The sequence below is a fragment of the Opisthocomus hoazin genome, chromosome 3 (genome assembly GCF_030867145.1).
Source record: "Opisthocomus hoazin isolate bOpiHoa1 chromosome 3, bOpiHoa1.hap1, whole genome shotgun sequence".
In the NCBI taxonomy this organism is placed as follows: Eukaryota; Metazoa; Chordata; class Aves; order Opisthocomiformes; family Opisthocomidae; genus Opisthocomus; species Opisthocomus hoazin.
The window spans coordinates 53510919-53533416 of NC_134416.1; the positions used below are offsets into that span (position 1 = coordinate 53510919).

Below are 22498 nucleotides of genomic sequence, written 5' to 3' on the forward strand. Positions count from 1 at the left end.
GCTATCAGGACAAGAGGGAAAATAGAACACAGTTCTGAGCATTACCCTGCATGAAGTCAGGTTTGACATTTATACTGAATATTCCACTGGAAAAGAAGCCCAAGCAATGCAGATGCACCTCTCATCTATGAGTTTTCCTGTACCGGCTGAAAAGTGAGTCTGTGGCACCCTCTGGTGTTTGACCAACGCACATCGCTTCTCAATCCATCTTTACTCCATTTTATGTAACAGTCAAAGTGAAAACTAGAAAGGCACATGTAACCCAAACCTCCACACACCACCACAGGCAACTGCATGTGACAGAACAATTCCAGCAGAGCAAGAACCACCAGCGCTCCCCACCACCATGGGGCAGGAGGAGCAGCTGCCCAGATGTTCTCCACTCTGCTGTCTCGCTCCTGTTTGCCAGTTGAGATCACTGGTACCTTCCAGGCAAAACACACAAGTCAGAGTTGCATGTGCTTTGGAGAACAACTCTATTAAATAGAATAGATGCAAAAAACCCCAATATTTGAAGATGCAAATACATGTCTTAATTTTTCTGAGGTGCTCTAGCATACACTTTACAGAAGTATGTAGAGCAGTTTATAAAAATCTTGATGCTTTTAAAAGAGCCTACCCTTTACAATACATGCCACAGTGCAATCAAGTGCCAGTGACACCCATGCTTCGCTGAAACCTTCTCATTTCTAGAAGTTTTTTTTTTTAATTGGTGGGTGGGGATCACCTTTTTTCCTACTACTTAAATCAAGCAACCAAAACAGCCCATTAAAGTGCAGACAAGGTCAAATTGCAGCTTATTAAGTACAGCTTAGTGAATATCATGCTCTGGATTCCTAACCTAACCTAGACACACAACAGCAGTCAGGCTTGATGACATACTGCAACGAGAAGGCACAATCACATCAGTTACAAGATATGCTCTTTGTCTATTACAAATCTCATCACAAAACCTGAAAGGGGACCATGGTGCTTCTCTGTCTCACAAATGCTCAGCTAATTGATGGATCCCAGGTCAAAGAACAGCTCTGCTGGGAAGAACAGAAGCCAGGACAGAAGAGAGCAAGGCACATCTTTTGCCCAGGCCAGATTAACATTTTGTGGAGCTTGGAGAACACAGATACTTGACCTAGGGAAGCCAAAAGTTCACATACATGCTGCCCAGGATACGTAGTTTTTAAAGTCAGAAAGTTTGGTTATACTGGTGAATAGGAGAAGCACCAAAGATGTATCCAAAGAGATAAATCCTTCAGAGAAGAGACTTACTAGAAAAATGTAAGGTGAGCTAGAGATTTCAAATCTGAATTATCATGGATTTATGCTACTTTGACAACCATATTTAGACTACGGGAAAGATGAGAAACCTGTTCTACTGGGGGCTGACAGGGTCCATCCAACAGAGAAAGGGAAAAGCATCTCTGGTCAGAGCCTTGCCAAGCTGGTGAAGAGGGCTTTAAACTACAGATGCCGGGGGAGGGGGACCTCAATCCATCCCACTGCTACCAGTCTGATGCCAGGGCCAGCAGTAGATGACCAGAGCCTGGAGAAGGATCACAGGTCAGCAGGAGAGCACCTCAAGGGCAGCACAGAGGAACTCCAGCCAGTAAGTCGGCTCCATCGGAGCCCCAACTGAAACACCTCTGTGCAAACGCACACAGATTGGGGAATAAATGAGAGGAGTCAGAGACACGCGCACGCCTGCAGGGCTATGAGCTCCCTGGCATCATGGAGATGTGGTGGGATGGCTCCTGTGACTGGAGTGCTGGAATGGAAGGCTCTTTAGGAAGGACAGGCAGGAGAGACATCCCAAATTATATTCTGAAGCATATTTCATAAGAGCTTGAAGGAGCTGAACAGAGCTGTTAACGTCAGCTTTCCGTTCCATCTTCTGGCTACCAACGTTTTAAGTGTCCAGTGTACACTAAGTTACTGTAAATAACAACAGCTCTCTGTCTATATCAGTGCACACAAAGCTGTAGCTTTCAAGAGATGAGAAGTCAAATGGTCAAGATGACAAAGCTGTCATGTCTGCTTTTATCCCTGGAAGAGTAACTTCAAGATGCCTTAAGGTTGTAAGACCAATACTGCTTACAGCAGTCTGTACCTCTGTTTCAGCATCACATTTGGAGATACAAATGTAATTTCTGCCTTTGAAAAGTTCATCAGTTACCAGAACTAAAAGCTTTAAGCATTCTTGTAATCTAAAGGCCTAGAGAATATGCCAGAAGCCATAATTAGAGGCACAGTCAAAGACTTTCACCTCTACATACAGGAACAAGCTCGTAAGAGGAACTAATAAAAGATTTCATAATACAGCAGAGAGCTTTAGACAGGTTACCAGTCAGTCCAAATAACAGTTCAATGCTGTCTGGTGGTCTGTGAAAAATACAGGGCATATCTGCTTTAATTCTATGGAGGGCCTGTAATACATGGTAACTTTGCTTTAGATTAGCTAATAGCGCTCACAGAATGGAGATCAACATGCCTCCTCTACAAGCAAAAAACTGATACATATTGATGCACACTGTTTGTATAATTACACTCCTGCGGTAGCATGATGAAAATCCAACCTCATCAGGACAGTTTTCTCATATTAAGAATAACAAACATCTGCTACGAGGTCAAAATTTTTGGGTTCCCCCTTGCCAGCTAGTATTCTAACATGAAAACCACCTGTCAAACAAGTCTCTAAAGAAAATTGCTTTTATCTGGGCTCTGTTCCCACCTCTATCCTTGCTGTCTGTTCCTTTTGTTCCTTCCTATAGTAAACTTCTGATATTGTTTATTTTTACCTGAAGGATGTTGCTCCATTCTCTTTTATTTTAGCCTTCTGAAGAGGAGATGCTTGAAGCGACAGAATTTTATTTCCTGGCAGGGTAATTTGTTTCAGAATGGAACCTAAAACAAAATAAAGAACAAGCCATAGCAGAAAGCAAAATGCTAAGACAACTGTTTAATCACTGCACACTTCTAGCAAAGGCTCCTGCAGACTCAATAACAACTGATCAAGTCCAACTGAAAACCAGATGCTCTAGTCTCTTGCATTCCGGACGTTCTGTATGGCCAAAAGCCCTACATGTTCGCAAACACCCTCCTCTGTGCTGACCAATGAAAGGTTTTCATGAAAACTAGCTGGTCAGGAAACTCACATTATGCATCAGCCTGAATCTGCTGAAAGAAAAAGCAAAGTCTCACAAAGCGATTCTCAAAAGCATCACGGTTTAAAGGAATTTTACTGCAAGGAGCTTACTCACAGTATTTTAACAAGTAAAAATGTTTGATTGACATGCTTTTAACAGGTGTTAGAAGTAGACATGGCACTGAGTTTCTTATCAGAACTCCAAGCAGACAGTAAAAACATTCAACTTCTCACACAGAGCTGGTTGCTCCCGATAAGACAACCACCTTCTTACATCCCTACAATCTACCAGCAGCCTGCACTCATTTCTATACCTCAGTAGTCCTCTCCCTTCTCTATTAAAGAGGTTCCACTGTACCTGCAGGAAATTGGCTAGTTTGAACAAGCGTATTCAGCGGCATCCTTTTCTCAGCAGATGTCTGCAGGGTCAGCGCTGAGGGTTGCGGGAGTGTGGATACTTGCTTTACAACAGTTCCTGATGGTTGCTGGACTACCTGGAAGTGGAATATCCAAAAGCAAGAGTGAGAAGGCTAAACACAGAGAGAAGTAAACAGCATCAACATGTTCAGCCAGCCAGAAGTGCCACTGGGCATGCATGCATGTCTAGCTTTCAGTTTAAAGCAAATAGCATGCTCAGGAAAAAAAAAAATAAATTTTTTTTTTACTTCATGACAAGAAACAAAGTCTTAACAACTGGTGGTGAGCTTTAAGCTCCAGCTCATTCAGTGAGCTCCAACAGACACTTCACCCCTACATGCTATTGAGAACTATATTGTAAGAGTTCCACCGAGTAGTACACAGTCCATTACACGAAGAGGCTTTCTTCTCCGCAACTCTCACTTAACTGACTAACAATTGAATATTGAGTCTGCCTGCCAACAAGTTCAAAAGCATAGGTATCACATACACCTCGTTAAAAACAACACCAAAACAAAGAGGTAGAAGTCTTGCACGAAATCCTTTGCCTGTCAAGAATTAAGAGTACACACTATAGAGTTACTACCGCATTTTTGGAGCTGCAACAACAATTGTAAATTTGGATGCTGAGTTTCAAAGTGTTAAGCAAAAGCACACTGAACACATCAGCGAGCAGGAACATCAAGTACCAACTAGCAACACCTATAGCGAGCAGAGTCTCTACACAAAACCATCAGTACGCTGCTGAAGGGTAAAAAGGAAGGGGGTTGATAGTTTTGTTTAAAGTGGCGCTCGAAAGAAACAAAACCAGACAGCAGGATGTCACCACGGCACACACCTACCTACAGGCACAGCCCATGAATACTAATTCTTCCTCTTCAGGGGTAGCTATTAAAATGCAAAAAAGTAATAACATTGCAGCACCCCTAAAAGCCTCATTTCTAAGCCTCCTAGCTAGCAGGATGTGGGCTGTAACTTTTGATACATCCTTTGGAAAAGTTCTTGATTACAAGTAGTAGAAAGACATGCTTTTAACCAAAGCGCAAGATTATCAGCACCTTCAGACTGAATCCTACTTTTCCAGCAGCAAAAAGCTACTATGAAGGAATTTTCAGCATAAGGAAACCACTTTTTCTCCTCTACATCTTTTAATCTTACTTCAGAAAGTCTAAAGAGTGCTTGTACAGCAACACTGCACAAGTTTAATTAAACAAAGAATTGACATTTATTATACTTCAGAAATCAGACTGTCTCTTTCTGTCATCTAACTTCAGATTTATCAGTAAACATCATCAGTATAACACATTCATAAAAAGAAGTACTTCGCATATCAAATAGTCAAGACATACCCCACCCACCCCCATATTAACCTGCTAACAGCATCACAGTTTGGCATAGCAGCAGTAACCTACAACAACTGAGCTGAAGGTGGTGTTTGAAAACCAGACAAGGAACAGGCAGTTCTTGAGAAGAAATGTAAGATGCACATCTCCCAGCTTTTCATGCAGAGGAAGGAACCACGGGAGCACAGGGTCAAACTGCAGACAGAGTCAAGGCTCACACATGCAGCACTGCCTCACGAACTGGTACGCACATAAACATTTGCTTCTACATGTTTATGAAAACGTAATTTGCTCTTTCTGAAAGATCCAGCTTCCATACACCGGAAGTTGAAAATAACGTCAACAGCTTCATTTGTATGTTCAGATAATTACTGAACCACTGACCAGCGTGCATGAACTACCCGCAGGCTCTGTCAGCACCCACACTGACACACACCTAGAGATCCTCCCTACCACCAGCGAGAATGATGCTTCATATCCAGCACGCAGAACACTGAAACAGCACAGGAGGAAACATCAGCATTCAAGATGAAGGTGTAGCAGACAAAAAGAACGAGACAGCCAATGTTAAATCAATAGCCTAGGTGGAGATTGGGAAGTCAGTCAAGTAACTGAGCAGACTAGATCAATGAGAAACAGAAAGGATGTGTTGGCAGTAAAGCTGACTTTGTGTTTACTATTTTAGCTGCTAGACTAACAAAAGCTGGAAGTCCTTGGGACTTGTAACAGAACAGGGCAACAATCCTAGGAACTTTGGCAAGGATCTAATGCCAGGAAAAAGTATTAAGAAGAGCTATTGCCTCTTCAGGTTAGCAGCAAGAAGTAATAAAGAAAAGGGACAGTTCCTTTTTGCCCTGTTAAGTAGCCTGACAGAGACATCAGAATAAGAAGCACCAATACTCTTAAGTAAGAAAAAAAATTATAATGCAGTGTAACATCCAGCTGACAGCATAGGGACAGCTGCCTGGAGAGTCTTTGACTAGCCTTACTTGAACCTGCTTTGTATTCATAAAGCAAAGTTCGGAGATCAGCAGAGAGATGGTAAGGTATCACCACACACTACAAGCAGTATTGTTCACCAGCTGAATGCAAAAGCACACATCCAAGACAAAAAAACCTCTTGAAAAATAACAGAGGAGATTCTCTGCTCAAGAAAGCTCAGCTCCGAGGGGACTCGACATGAACAACTCCTCACTAAGAACAAGGGGTTGGAACAGCACAAGTACTTCACTCCTTGCTTCAATCACTGGCAATGTCCAAGGAGCACATCTCACTGGTAACTGTGGGGACTACACCATAAAACTTTTGCTCTTCATGCTTAACATGAAGTTGTCGCAAGCAGCTTTCTCACCATTGGAAGTCAGTGGTTGGTAAGGCAAATTTTCATTTATTGTGCTCTAACAAGAGACAAAGCAACACTACAGCAAGACAAGCTTTCCTTCCAAGATGAAACTTCTGTGCATGCCAATGCCCTTAAATGAGGCTGTCTTGGGAAAGTCACTGGGAGGGGGAACCTTGACCAACATGCAGCTCTCAGCCCAGATGTGTGACCAGCTCCAGTAGCAACCCTGCAGAACAGGTCCCTCGGTGCCCACCACACAAACCCAGAGTTTCAAGAATCATGCCACAGAAGAGAGTTACACGTTGCAGCACTCCGGTCACAGTTTTGATACTGAAATACTGCAGTGCTTCATTCTTAAGCAGCACCAACATTACACTGAAGCTGGCACATGAAAGTTCGCTTTACATTCCCAAGCGCAAGAGACCTAAATTAGAAATGGGCATGCAGAGGGAGTGTATGGCATCAGACAATCCTGCAGGCTGGAAAGGGAAAGAAATTGCTGGCAGCATTGTATGGACAGATTTGCACAGCTGGCATTTGCTTCCTTTCAGCTGGCAGCAGGACCCTTCTGTTTAGGGAGGGGAGGTCCAGATTTGTTTTCTTGTGGGAGGAAAACAGACCCTCTGTCCTTTCGAGGAAATGCACCAGGGAAGCCCTAGAAGATGCAGCCGCTTCTACTAACTTGCTGTTTGCACTAATAGGTTGTCTGAACTAACACCAAGCTCCTGATAACGGCTAAGCTGCGAAGCGGTCAACTCAGTCCTTCAACTGGCAAGACCAAAACTAAGTAAGTATTTTGAAGAGCAAGTATTTTCATCACTGTGCCTGAGATCTACCCAAATAAGGATAAAAACATGTTTTGCATGAAATTCAATGCTTGTAAGGCACAGTGCAGAAAAGCAATCTCAACAGGCTGCCATAGAGCAGTAGGAAAGGAGGCAGAAGTCATTTCTTGAGTTCACCAATATCATACTCAACAAGTGCTTCGAGTCCCCAGTGTAGAGTTAAGCTTCCTTGTCTATTTGTACAGATGGTCAGCCTTTCCCCTGGATTACATGGCTTGCTGTGTAGCCAACAAACTGTTCTCCACCCCTTGTACAACCTCAGAAGCCCTCATTTTCTTCTGGCTGAAATTTCAGATTTAGTCCTTACAGACAGTAAGAGTATCAACTCCTTTTCCAATTTGGCTTTAGCTACTACTATCGAAGACTGTTAGTGCATATGCTTCATAACTGTTTTTAAAACAAACCCACTCATAAAAGCGACCCTTCACCCCCTCCATATAGTTGACTGCTTTGTTCTTTTTAAGCAAATCTGAAAAAGTGAAAAGCTGGTAGCATAAGCTCTTTATTTAGAATGCAGGATTCTTGTATTACATCCACCTTATGCACTTCGAAAGAAAGAAAATCAAAAAAACCCAAACATTTCAAGGGTCTGAATACTGTTAAATAAAGTATACACACTAAACAAACTACAAAGGAAATCCACACACTGGATGCCCTACTACACCTGTGGAAAGTAAATCTGGCTTCATAGGAAGTCTAATGCTTTCCCCTCTTCTTAAGGAAAAAATCTTTACAAGCAAGTCCTATTGAAGAATCAAGTTCTTTATCTGCCAAAGGGAGACTATTCTCTCAAAACACTTGAGAACATTATTTTCAGGTAGACCAGTCAGACAGCATACTCCTCAGTATCTCAAACACCCATAAACCAAACCTAACATATTTCACAACGTTGCTCTTTCAGGTATACCTGTGACTCACAGTTTGCTGGTATTTAACATTAACATTAGCAGGAAGTTAACCTGTGCCAAGAAAAAAATGTTAACACATGGCTTTTGAGGGTACTGTTTTAATAAGACATTTATTCCTCCTGGAATTTGTTAGCTAATGAGGCCCGACAGAAAAAGCTCACTTTTGGATGACTTTGTAATTAACATGTCTTCGTAAATTTGGAGGTCAGAACTTTGCTCCGAAAAGCTCCTTGAGTTAGTTTGTAGGTTTCAGTTAATGTATCACTAAATATCATCACGCCACCCGTGCCTGCAAAGTATCCAGGGCAGGAACTCCCAAGGTAGAGAGACTGGAATCCCTGGTGGCTAGGTGAGGCACAGCCCTAACAGGGCATCTAATAGTAATTAACATAAGCATCCCATCAGCAGTTTCTGTTTCTGACACTAGCATTTCTTGCCTTTTCTTTCAGATTCCAACCTGGCCTGGCTGCATGCACAGCAAAGGTCTGAACTCCTGTTCCCCTGTGTCTCAAGCTGGATGTTCAGTCTGGTTGAACGGTGTCTTGCAAGAGACCAAGCTTACAGCTCGGATTTAGATTCACCTTTTCTGCAAGGGCTTAACATTCCTAACTACGACAAACATAACTGATTAGGTCTTGATAGACTAGCTTCATATGTTAAAAAAACAAAGACCACAGATCCAAACTGGTATCCTCTTTACAAAACGGTAAGAGTAAAGAAGCCCTGTTACAGAGAAACAGAGAAGCAGAGAAATTCATCTTACCAACTGTTTCACTTTAACCACCTGCTGAGCACCCACTGACTGCCCAACGATGGAGTTCGGCTGCGAGATTTTAATACTGATTGGGGTTCCAATGACTGGTTTCAGAGGGTGGAGAGGGGTTGTTGCTGAAGGTGCCACTGTGGAGACCAGCAGTGGCTTTGCAGACTGGAGAGAAGATGCTACTACCGCAGAGGTGAAGACTGGCTTGACAGTTTGGATAGCAGTCAGCCCTGACGTTGCTACTGTTGTGGTGAGGGCTGAAGTGGCAGGACGAAGAGATGCTGTCACCACTGCAGAGGCAGGAACCGGCCTCACCGTCTGCAGAGAAGCTGTCGTCGACGCACTGACAAGGACTGGCTTTATAACCGGAGAGGCTGTGACTGTTACAGACGCAGACACTGGTTTTACAACTGGAAGAGAAGTTGTTGCTACAGCCGAGGTTGCCACTGCTATTGAAAGAGCTGGTGCTGCAGAGGTACAAGTGGAAACAGCTTCTTGGGTTGGAGCTGGCTGCTGCATACACTGCTGGATAAAGCTCTGAGCATTGGGCATGAGCTGCCGTAAGGCAAGCATGCTTTTCTAGAAGAAAAACAAAAAAACACCAGACGTAACATCAGCAGAATCTTCCACAATACTGATACATTAGCAACTGAGTCTTCTTCGTCATGTTCCAATTTAATTTTTCTTGAGACAATAAACTGCTAACACCAAACAACTTTGCTAGAATTCAGGCACCCTTAAAGTGATGACGATACTGCTCAGCGAAGACCACAAGAATAGCCAACACAGGCTGAGCAAAGGTCAGTCACCACGGCTTCACTGCACGTAGCACATCCCGTCTACAGGGAACCTCACCCACAACTTCGTTCTTTTGTTTAGATTTTTCAATTTGAAATTTGTGTTCTAGAAAGAGACCATTTTAACTGTTTTACCACCCCAAAAAAACCTGTTTTGCCAAAAAAACCTGCTATATTATAACAGCTGTGTTTATTCCAAGGAGCTCGTCTAATAGAACTACAAATTATCCAAAAAAGTCAGAAATAAACTCTGAAGATACGAGCACTTCCATTCCAATACAGCTGTATCTACACTAGGGGGGGATACCACTTTAATAATGCCTGTATAGCTGCAGCAGCACAACTTAAGCCAGATAGTTCTCTGCAACAGGAAAACATTAGTAAATGTATCTGACAACACCTCATTTTTACTGCAGCTATGTTTGAGAAGGTTAATGGACAGAATAATCTTCAAGCTCTCTACAGATTTTTCTCCTTGACTATTTACAATCTGTTATGGCTCAGAACCAGGGGAAATCAGTTCTGCAGCTAACTGCATATTCTCACAAAACTTCCCCCCAACAGTTTTTAAACTCTTTGTAAGAGTCACCAGCGCAGTGCTGTTCCTCTGGGCTTCATGCAAAAGAAACATGTTGTCTCACATGCTAACATACCGAGTGAACAAATTGTTTGCACACCTGGACTTTCTGTGGCACACCTATCTTTAACGTTCACTTCGTTTTCTTTTAACAGCATGCTCAGCTTTCCTCCTGCTCCTGATACAGTTTATTTACCAAAAGCATCCAGAACAGATCTGAAAATCAAGCAGGCTTTATGGCCAAAGTCACTGCACTTTTCCATGTATTGGAACAGACAAAACAAAACATGTGCTACAACTTCATCAAAAGCTCGCAGCTCAAAGACAAAAGACAACTCCACCGAGTTCTCCCTAAAATTTCACTTCACTAGCTGAAAGTCAGTTGGGAATAAACCATATCGCATTTCTTTCTGGACTCGAGCTGCAAGCGTTTCCCCAGCAAGCCAGGCCAGCACCGATCCTCATGGCACCTTAGAGCAGTGCTCCTGAAGTCACCTTCCATGTAGCACTCAGTGCTGTCACAGATGCTCAGCATTACACACCAGTTAAGTCTGGTCTGTTATCAACTACACATCCTTAAAGTATTTCAGAAAAAAAGCAATCAGGGTGCAAGGTGTTTTAAAGGATGGTAATGTTACAGTCAGCTAGCACTGTTTAGTCACTGTCATGGTCAAAGTTTTTGAAGTCACTACCAGTACTTCATTGTTCATACAGAGTACAACCGGGTGAGAGCATCCTGCCAAGTATTACGGCGTACGGATACTGCCCAAAATAGAAAAGCCTAAATGATACCAGCACCTGGAGCACACCGCAGGAGAACTGGGCAACAGCTCTGCTGTGATGGGTGAGGGTCTGCCCCACGCTGATGAACCCAACTTAATTCCTGTGGAACTGCCCCTAGGTCTGTGCACCACACGTAGCAGCTCTCCGCTTTGTGGGACAGCTTGTGAACTTGGGCCAAGCACCTCCACCAGCGCAGGAGGACTGTGCTGTGCCTGAGCTAGGAAACCCTCGCGGGGTTTACCCGAAGGGGTAGAGGCGTTAGCTCTCAGCTCAGCTCCTCTGCACGGACTGGCCCATGGCTCACGAGCCCCAGACGAGGTCTAGCCATGCCAGACTTCAGCTGGGTCTGCGCAAAGCCACTGAGGTTCACTCACACTGTTTTGGGTGCAGGGGCACCTGAGCCAGCCCCACACACACACAGCCAGCCCACGTCCAGTGGGGCTCATCAGCTGCTTCTGAAGCCCAACCTGCCCTGGCAGCTAGTAGACCTCTGCTGAGACTCCACGCAGCTCACACAAAGCCTCTGCCAGTCACACTGATCCTGCATTCACAGCCTGGGCCTTCTACAGCCAGGGCTACACTGGATGCACCAAGGTGCTGAGCTATCACGGCAACACAGCTGGCAAAGGGTCTGGAGAACAAGTCTCATGAGGAGCAGCTGAGGGAACTGGGGCTGTTCAGTCTGGAGAAGAGGAGGCTGAGGGGGGACCTTATTGCTCTCTACAACTACCTGAAAGGAGGTTGTAGTGAGGCAGGTGTTGGTCTCTTCTCCCAAGTAACTAGTGATAGGACAAGAGGCAGCGACCTCAAGTTGCATCAGGGGAGATTTAGATTGGATATTAGGAAAAATTTCTTTACTGAAAGAGTGGTCAGGCATTGGAATAGGCTGCCCACAGAGGTGGTGGAGTCACTGTCCCTGGAGGTGTTCAAAAAATGTGTAGATGTGGCACTTTGGAATATGATTTAGTAGGCATGGTGGTGTTGGGTTGACGGTTGGACTTTATGATCTTCGAGGTCTTTTCCAACCTTAATGATTCTATTTTTTTTTTTTTAAAGCTTTTGCATGGGCTTTTAAGAAACCTCCAGGGAATTAAACAGAGAATAAGAAAGTAACCAATATGAAAATTTTATATCAAGCCCTGCAGAAAAGACTGCAGTCTTCTAGACTCCTAGCAAACTTCCTAGCAAAGCATTTAAAGGCTGCCACTGTAACAAAAATACTCATCCCACACTTTACCAGATTAACATCAGCCATCTGAAGTACTATCAACATTATTACATGCATTGCTATACATGCTATCAAACACTGAGTAGACATATTCCAGAAAACCTCTGTTCCAGCTTCAGCACTGAACTTATTCTTCCTTGATTCTCAACCACGCCTATAGTGAATGGCAAGCAAAAGTACAGATCTGTCAAGTCTAAGAATACTATGTGCATTGCAACTAAACATAACCATGCTTCCACTGGAATTCAACGCTTTCTATACAAAGATGTTCATTTTTGTTTTGATTGTTAATAAACCCCATTCTACCATATGATTTAAAAAGACCAGATTTTTTTTCTGTTTGTATGATTACTTGCTTGAATGTAGGTAGAGTTATCCTGGGTTACTCTTCCTCAGTTGTAGCAATCCTGTCAGACTCTGGAGACAGGGATGGGGTTTTTTTCTGCCTCCAGTTAAACACGAACAGCAGACACACGAATACTAGCTTTATGTGGATTCTCTATGCTTAAATGCTGCCTCAGCTGTGCACAGCCTCTGTTGTCAGTCTTCTGTATTAGAATTTAGTATAGCTACAGTTTTGAGGAGAAAGTAAAAGGTTGTCTTCGTATAGCTGCTCTACTGTAGATGCACCAGCTTCCAAAACATTAGTCTCCACTCATGACCAGAGCGTAATTACTTTCCAATTTAAGAACACAGCATAAATTACTCCTCTGCAATCCTCCCCTCCCCTCAAAAATTGTCTTTCCAAGAGCAACAGTCACACAGGGCTAGGTGAAGCACCATTTCCTCAACTGACCTGAGCAAATACCTCTTTGAATGCTCTGACTCTGTTCTTTCCTTTTCTGGTCCTCCTTCCTCTCCGCAGTAAATACTATACATCCACAATCAGACACTTACCTTGAGAAAAGGAACTAAATACGGTTGTGGAGACGACTTGAGTTCTATGTATAGCTTTTTTGTAAATTCTTCTGGTTCAATTTTTGCTTCCTAAGAGGAAAGTATAATTACAATCATAAGTTAGACTATGAGTCTACGGTATTTTTTTCCCAGGTCTATCAAAAATTCATGGAAATTTACATCATTGTGGAATTGTTCAATGTCAATACTGAAATGGTTTTTCCTCTTATGCTTTTAATCAAAAGGTTTTAGGGTAGAATGTTCTTATAATTTAGATACAGTATTATCAAATTCAATTACTTTCTTCAACTCCAGGCAGGTAACACTTGCGGATACTTGTTCAAACACCTCACCGAAGTGAAGTGACAGAAACAAGTTTGTAAGTAGGGCTGAGTAGCAATGAGTACCTCATTGTTATGAAGAAATAGTTAAAATCCACCCCGGAGTACTTTTTCGGTGTAGAAGTAGTTTATCTGCATAAAGATCAATTTAAAGAGACCAGAGACAAAAGACAACTCTGTAGTTTTTGCAAGACAATTCTAGTCTAATGCATCATAGCATAATAAAGCAGAATACTTAACATAGTCTTTCAAAAGCAAGAGAAACTGAACATCAGAACATTACTTCTGCATACCACTATGGTGACAGTCCTCTGGCTTGCAGAGTATCGTCTGCTTTCTTAACACTTTCCACTCTGCTCCAACACAAACATCCGACTCGAGGGCTTGGGAGGGTTAGGAAGCTGCAGCAGACTTCCCACACCCCTCACTCACTACTTCAGCGCCACTATGACAGGGCTAGGGTGGTGACAGACACTGCTGCCCTTCCTCACCCTCCCGAGTGAGACCCTGCCACAGAGTCACCAAGAATGTTACCTCCTCCAAGAAGGTAGAGACACACAAGGCAGAAGGACCCCAGCACCTACGTATGTCTCTGCTGAGAGACTCCTCTTGCCCATGTTCTCCTTCGGAACAACCCTTCCAAGGAGCTACATGACCAGAGCAGGGGGTTTAAGGACCGTATACTGACAGACAAACAGAACTTACAGTACCTCTCCTATCCAGTCATTTGATCTGCTGCCTGTTAGGTCTCACTGAGCTGTGGATACAGGTCACCAAGGTCTCACTGATTGATGCAGATGCTGTGCTTTGGCACGCTACATCTCAGTGCATATACAGCTCTTGACACCCACTTCATAAGATGCTGCCTTAAGGACCATTTTACTTCACAGCTGCCATTTACTCATTTCCCTCATGCATATGAAACATTAATTTACTTTGTATTTACATCGTACACACACACTGAATGGCAGAACAGCAGCGTTTTTAACATATTACATAAAGCAAACTAATGCACAGTTAAATGATGTATTAATGTCTGGTAACAACTGTTCTTAAAAAAAAAAAATAAAGTACTGTAAGCACAAGAAAGAACAATTCTAGTATTTTCCTGCAGAACCAAGATGCATGGTCCAGCAGGGACACAAACGCAGTGGAAGAGGAGGAATCCAACAGTTTTGCAAGGCTGCATCTTAAAAAACAATCTGCTCTCCAAAATTACGACTCCAACTGCCACGCTTTTCTAGACTGAAAAGTCCTTTGGTACCACTAGCAAACCCATCCCTCTCCACCAGCCCACAGCCTTCTGCTACAGTGGAACAACAGAACAGCAGCAGCGGTCAAATGCCAAGACAAGAAGCGGCAGGAGAAATCATTACCAAAACCCAGCTGTGCTGGGGTACAGCACAAAGTGGCATACAGAAGCCACTTGGAAGGAGAAAGAGGATGGCACACTATTTTCTTCATCCCTTTGTCTAAAGACATACTTGTTCCACTGGAGCTTCACTGAACCTGTAAGTCATTTCTGTCCTGCAGTAACACAGTAGTATGGACTTAGCACTGCACTACAACCTCCACAGTAATACTCTTGCCATTGAGGACTCAAAACTACACTAACATGAAAAAAAAAGCAGCTCAGACCCAGAAGCTGTGTTAATACTATGAGCTCCTCCTGCTGTCAGTCACCTGTGTGCATAGAAGAGAAATGTCATGGGGGAAAAATCCAGCATGGGATCCAGCTAAAAATAAGAGTTATGATGTAAGACTTAAAGAGGTTCAGATGTACTCAGCCACAAACCCAACTCTTCAGCTGTTTAAAAAAAAAGAGATAAGGGAACAAAACTATGATGAAGTCAATGTCAAAAATGATACACAAATGATACACTTTGTTTTTGAAGAAGTCTCACCAGTAGATTTTGCACCAGATTCTTCACATTCTGCCCCATCTCGGGGGCTTGAGGTCCACTAGATGCCAGTTTTATTAGCGTGGCAAGAAAATTCTTGCATTTCTTCACATTCTCTAACATCTCCTAACGCAGAAACAAAGAGAAGACTGTTAGATGTTGCATCGGCTCTCCAACCTCTGATGAATACAGAGAATGTTAATTTTTAATTAAAAACATTTTTTTTTTCCCCCTTACTGTAGAAGCACTGGTCTCTGCCACTGTTGTGCCCTCTGCTTTCACAGAGACTGCCTTTTGGGAGATAGCTTGTGCAGGTGGTCCTGTAACTGGAAGTTTTACAGGTGTTCCAGTACTCAAAGGCTTTACAGCAGTAACTGTAGTAACACTAGCTGTTGCAGCTGCTGGCTGAAAAGAAAAATTAACACTTTTTAACCAAAGACCAACGTGACAAACACACAGCATTCTGCTAGCATACAAGGTAGCACCCTCACTCCACACTTATTTTAAAATATAAATAAATTACTTATATTTGTTTTTAAAGTTTGGATTCCTATGCTTTGAGAGGCTCTATTTAATAGAGTGACAGAACCCTCACAGCCGCATTTCTGTTTTCAAATCAAGGGCAAGAAGCAACAAAGGCTCACCCAGACTGAAGCACTGCCTGCAACTTCAAGTGAAGAGAGAAAGGTAAAGTTGTCTTGAAGAAATCAATAGATTAACTTTGCCAGGCTCCTACAGTCTAAGACTAATGAACTTTGGACAATGCTAAGCCAGCCAATACTGCTCTGAAGATAAATACATCCTTAAGCGATTATTTATCTTCCTTTCTTCTCCTGCAGCTCCTCCTGCAACTGCAATATCCCTTACTCTTCCCATCACACATGCAGTAAAAAAAACTTCCATTTTGGAAGGCCGTGTACATGACAGCAGCAGCAGCCAGCTGGGCAAATGCACCTGACAAGTTCTTCCTGCCTTTTCCTTGTGAGCAGCAAGTTGGATCTCTCTCTCCTCTGCCCAGAACACAAGCCCTCACAAATTTCAGTTACTGTAAGACCTCTTTTAAAAATCTCTTTAGAATTTACCAAAAGATTCAGAAGCTCCAGCAACAGGAGAGTAATGAAGGTTCAGGAAAAAAATAAGAACACAATTGCCTCTTTCCTTTGCAAGCCACTCTAAACAGTAGTTTCCAGAGGAAAACCTACCAAACGTAGTATTTCTACTTCAGATTTTAAAGAAGAAAAAAAAAAAAAGAAAAAACCTCACATAGTTCTACAACAGAATACAATATGAGTAAAAGACTTTGCCTCTACAAAACCCATTACTTCCGATTTCTCAACTTGAAAACTAAAAAATCAGATTGAACCTGTAGGTTACAGAAAAACAAGAGTTTCAGGTTAGCATTTGAAACCTGAAGTTGGGTGCTGTTTTTCCTCCAAACCTCTCAAAAGAAAGGGAAAGTCTGGTTTTGTAGGCCAAATCCTAGGTTCTGATCTGTGCAACATAGTTGCTTTCACTGACTCTTAACACACTTAAACATCATGGTTTACTCCAGCAATCACAAATTAATACGTGCTAATTGCATTAACAATAAGACAGTAGCATAAGAGCTCAACTTACCCTACCATGAATAAAACAAGAACTAATCAGAGTTGGACAGACACCATGTAGAATATCAAAGGGCTTTTAAGTCTTTCAGGATAGGGAAAATTAATGAACGAACATTTCAAGCTAAAGCGAAACACTGTCACTTTTGTCATGTATTTATAAATCATTTTTTTTCCCCAAGTGGGTGCCCCCTTTCCTCCCCAAGCTACAGCCAGCTTGGCATGAAAGAAGCAGGCAGCTACCAGAAAGCTTTCCAGCTTAGGCTCCCACTGTTGGTAACACTTTAACGGCTCTCTGCAGGATCTTTGCCACCACTGCTGCCTCTTCCAAGGATGAGGCTCAACAGCTCTAAGACCACAGGGAGGCAAACTGGGCATGCGAATCCCACAAACAGATGGACGGGAGGAAGACGGAAGGGGACAGAGTGCAGATCTGTCAAGCTGCAATGCCCTGGGCTTTTAAAAGCCGAAAACGTGAGGTTTGCGGGAGCTGATCTCTTGCAAATTCCAGCGTGTCTACACGTCAAGGCCAGAACGGCATTTTATCAGGCAAGGGAGGGAACAACAGGAAGGCTGCTGGACGCTTTTCCCAGGAAGACAAATATATGGGAATTAACTTCTGTCATCTGCCCTCAACCTTTTTCACTACTGACAATTCTCATTCTCACTTCAAGCAACAGAGAAACAGTCACCACAAAAAAATGGCACTAATCCTGCATATTTTGAAGTCATTTCAAGAGAAGTGCTCTGCATCTAAATGAAAGTGCCCCAGCATGATGCTAATTAGATACTTTGCAGCTTCAGTTACCCCATCTGGGAAGAAGGTAAAAAAATACAAATGTGCAGGTGTTTTGTCTAACCTCAGAGCTTAAGCATTCAGGGATGACAACAAACAGAAATATTTTTGTAGATGAGGAGAATAATCCTGGAGTCAGTAACTAGCGAGAGTTTTGCAGATAGTAGTGTTCCAAGCTGTACTTATCACAGGATAGGAGATACACAACTAAGCCAAGGATTATTTCCTCACCACAGTCTCACACTTTTTGTGATGACATCATATTTCCACACCAACACTCCTCTCCTGCGACTTCAAAAAACTGTCAAGACTAACAACCGCAAGTTCTCTCAGGACTGGTGAATTAACCGCTGCCAAGGAAAGCAGACCCAAGCCCTTACATATGGACTCCCTTGTCAGCACTCCTCTCTTGTCCACCCCAGGGTGAGGAGTGGAGTGGCCCTGAGATGGCAGGATGTATCCATATTGCACCTCTTCAGCCTTTATCGTATGAGGAACTGGTACAGCAAAGCTTTGTAATTCTCTGCAAAACAGAGGGGCTCCAAGGACATTGCTCCAAACCAAAGAGCACTAATATTTTTTCCTAAAGTCATTGTTCCTGCTGTTTACATCCAGCCCTTACAGTTCATTAGAAGTGTTCAAGATTCTACAAGGCAAAAAAACACAGCTTATAAAAAATACTCCATGTCTACCTCTTTAAACATCTCAGAACACAAGTTGAACTGATTATATCAAAACTGAACTAAGAAAGTACAGAAGAGCCAAATCAAAGACAGATGTAAGTTAAAAAAGGAAAAGTTAATAGCATGATGAATCTCCATGTTTATCCACATGAGAGTGTGAGGATGCAAGCAGCTTCATCCATCAGATGGAAGAAATCTTTGCCTTCACCTCTTCTACCCAGTGCAAGAGTAGTATAGCAGATGACTACCACTTTATATCCTAAAGATATAAAGAGAACACAAGCACATGACTTGCAAGCTAGTATTCCAAAATAAAAGGGGGTAAGGAATACCTGCTATTGTTCTTAGACATGAAGCATATGCTGTTTCCATTCTAAGCAAAACAGAAAATGTATTAAGAGAGGCCTCTGGGTTTTCCCCTTCAGCCCCACCATTATTTATCTGCAGTGAGAAGGAAGAGAAAAAACACAGAGCTATGAATAGTTTTCAGTTGCTGATACAGAAGAACAGCAGGAGGACAAATTTGTAAGTCAGACTGTCAGTTACCACTGTCAGCAAATATATCCCCCAATCCTTCAAACACCCTCAAGGTCAAGAACATGTGTCCACGTTTTTTTGAATTACTGATCCTGCTCATTTACTGAGTGCTTGGTCAACCACTACAGCCCAGTCTCCTTCAAGCTCTTGTTCACAAAAGATCTGTACAAACTAGATTTCTTCCCATTTCTCCTCCAGTTTGACGACAGAGTATTTTAGCTGCAGAAAGAAGCAGTTTTTTCCTCACAGGTGCTTATCCAGAACTCTGGTCCCCAAGTACATAAGATGAACTGTATCCAGGAGAAGTCTCACACTCTACAAGTGGCAACAGCCTCTTCAGAAGAGTCCTACATAATTTTTCTCTGGAAAAAGACAAATAAGACCTAGGAAATAAGACAAAAGCACTGCCTAAAAATAATGAGGCATTTCCAACCACTGCCTATTTACAGTTGTATCTGTGGAATCTGTCCGCCCAATTAGAGAACAAAGGTCTTCAGCTATGACCTTCCTTTAGTTTTTAACAAGAGAAAAAACTGTACACATGAAAACTAGCTTGACTGGTACAGACAGCTCACTTTCCCCTCAACATCTTGTGTTTACTTCATTTTTCCCTAAGGAATCGGGGACCCCAACAGGAGAGAGCATTAGTAGGTCTCCATCTCCCAGAAAAGCTTCAGGTAGAGCTTGAAGGAGCTCTGTCACAAGGTATAAAAGTGCTGGAAATGGCTCTCTGAACTATTTTATCCATTGTTCATGGGCTTTCTACTGTAGTGAGAGAAGATGATCTCACACAAACTGGTAGAAGCATAATTAATTTATGCATTTCAAAAAAAGAAATTCAGGAAAGGATTTACTGTGAGGACAACAGTTACCAAACTTACTGAAAACCAGATTAGAGTTAGAAATAACAAGAATGCATCCATATTTTCTTCACTTCTCTGTCACTTGTCCTTATTCCATACTATAAAGCTTGCCACCTACCTGCATTACAGTAGGTGGCTGAACAGAAGCCGCAGCATTTGTTGTTTGAGATAATGTTTTCACAGGAGTAGCTGCTTCTTTCTTTAGTAACTGGGTGCCAGAGTTCTTAAAAAAAAAAAAGACATTACGCACACGCAGAGAACAGTTGTCAGACAACTCAATGACAAAACAGACACTGAAGTTAGCAGGAACTAACTTGTCTGATATAAACCAAGACACCCACTCTTACAGAAACAATATAGGCATCGGTCACGTATCCCATACAGTTTAAACACTGTTCAAAGCTATCTGTCTACCAGCTTTAATACTGAAGAAGAGATTCAGCAATATTTAGTCACAATGCCTGATCAGAACAAAATGCTTAAAGGATGAGCATGTTGGCGAGACCTATGCAGATGGTTACTTTTTTTGTACCCACTCTTACTCTTGCATGCTGACCACATTACAAGAAATGGAAGCAAAAAGCCAGCAGGGCTCAGTGGAGGAGGAATATCCTGGGGACATGGGAAAGGTCCTCGGCTTCAGAGAAGTATCCCACCAGAGCATCACAAGGTTGCAGTTACTAGCAGTAACCATTTAGGCATGTTTTCTAGGTTTGGATTGTTTTTTTTCTTAGAACCCTTTACATCATCATCATCAGAGGAATTCCTTAATTCGAACTATACCATATATAATGGCTAGCAGTTTTTTTGCACACTGAGAAAACAAAGCACAGTGGCGTTTATGTGCAAAACCAAACACCATCACACTGTACAGAAAGCATTCAAACACTTGTTTAACCCTCCATGACTTATTGAAAACCCTGTTGTAACTACATAACATACAGCTATGTCAAATTAAAGCTATGAGGGAAGTTACCTGTACAGGACATATTCTGATTGTAGGTGTGCTGGTCGGTACAGATGGTCTCACGTTTGTGTTATTTTGTGGCTGACTCTGTGCTCGTGCTATTGCTTGTTGAGATACTAGCATTAGCTGGCCACTACTGCTTCTGATAAGAACAGTTCCTGTTGGAGAAAAACATTCAGACTGTTAGAAATTGAGCGATATTATGGCTTTCCTATGCTTCTGTGGAAGAAGTAGCTAGACCACACTAATAAGATAATATTTAGTTTCTTACACGAAGGAACAGCTGCCAAGAAATGTAAGAGCTCAGTATACATCAGCTTTATTCTGCATTTTATGACAGAAAACAATTCCTAAAGTCTAGAGAAAAACTTAACTAGACAGCCATATTGAAACACTACGTGCATACAAGATGCAAGCTGCAAATCAGTTCATCGTCTGAGTCAAAAAAGATATTTGGGACATCAGGAAGACAGACATCCTCCTCACACATGCTCTGGGATTACTCTAAAAGTAACTGCTTTAAGCAGTTCCTCAACCCGCAAAATTCACTATCAGACTTGACCGTCTCTATATATTTTCACTTTCTGAACATTTAGGCGCATACTTACAGGTGAAGACATGGTTTAAAGGAAGCCTGGAGTGTGAACTGAGACCTGACTAATACCGGTTCACCTGCCCCTATCGTGACCCCCCGCCTCAGTCAGGGGCAGCGGTCTCCAACGAAAGCCGAGGCCACTCAGGCATCGGAAGCTGCCCCTCTCACAAGGGTCTGTCCAAAAACATTAAAATGCACAGTTTTAATCAAAGTGGCTTGCAGCCAAACAGGGAGATTCCAATGGGAAAGAAACTAAAAGAAAGAGATTCTTCTGCCTTGTTTCCTTGCTTTTTTATGTTTCCCCTTCCAACCTACAGAAATGTCAGCCCATCACGATTTAACTCCTACCACCTTCCTCCTACCCTGTTAGCTAAAACGGCAAACAATTAAACAGCTAACATACAATGAGTATTTTTACTAGAGGTTTCAAATGAACACCACCCTGAGGAGAATCAGCCAGATGCCACAACGCAGTCCCATTTCCCCATGTTTGGAAACCATTCAGCTACCAATGCCGCCGCCTCCTCATGCCCAGCCCCTAGGGGCTTGGCTCTGGCAAACCCACGCCTTTCACTAGGGTCACAAATGCAAAATGGCGGCTGGATCCCTGCTCCTGGCTCCAGCCTCACCTCTTCTGCCCACCACCAAGCCCCCTGCTGCCAAACACCTCACTTCGTGGAGGCCTCCCACAGAAAAGCAACAGGGAACATACAGGAGAACGCCAGATACGTAAACAGCAGTACGTCAACATTTTTGGAGGGCTGCATTCAACTGTCTTGCAAACTGTCCAGTATCTGAAGAATCACAGATTGTCTGTGAACGCTTACAATCTTTCCCAGTGTAGAACAAGCCTGCATCAACAGAACACTCTTTTTACTACCTAGTCTGGAAGCTGTCAAAATATTGCTGTACAATACAGTCTAAAACACTGCTTCTCTCCGAGTTTAAATGAATACAACAGCAAAAGCCACAAGCTCCATGAGTTGGGTTTCGTTAAAAAAATAAAAAAAATCAGGCTATAACCACACGCTTACAAACAGCTTTTCATCCTCCACATCTAAAAGCGTAAGAGGATATTGCAAGACAACACAAAACTTGGTATAAAATTCTGTAACATCAACATACTGCCATTTACACAGCACACAAACAGACTGCAAGAGGAGCATCTGGAG

At 42.6% G+C, this 22498-nt stretch overlaps 1 protein-coding gene across 1 annotated transcript in view; it reads right to left on the reverse strand.

Annotated features, from left to right (window-relative positions):
- The window catches only part of TAF4B (TATA-box binding protein associated factor 4b), a 74697-nt gene that overhangs the window by 38414 nt on the left and 13785 nt on the right, over positions 1 to 22498 (reverse strand). The window contains exons 2-9 of the mRNA XM_075415279.1: positions 20741 to 20889; positions 19883 to 19987; positions 15519 to 15686; positions 15285 to 15407; positions 13040 to 13129; positions 8758 to 9336; positions 3498 to 3633; positions 2793 to 2898 (exon numbers count right to left, since the gene is read on the reverse strand). Of these exons, the coding sequence (XP_075271394.1) occupies positions 2793 to 2898; positions 3498 to 3633; positions 8758 to 9336; positions 13040 to 13129; positions 15285 to 15407; positions 15519 to 15686; positions 19883 to 19987; positions 20741 to 20889 (1456 nt within the window). The remainder of the gene's footprint in view (positions 1 to 2792; positions 2899 to 3497; positions 3634 to 8757; positions 9337 to 13039; positions 13130 to 15284; positions 15408 to 15518; positions 15687 to 19882; positions 19988 to 20740; positions 20890 to 22498) is intronic.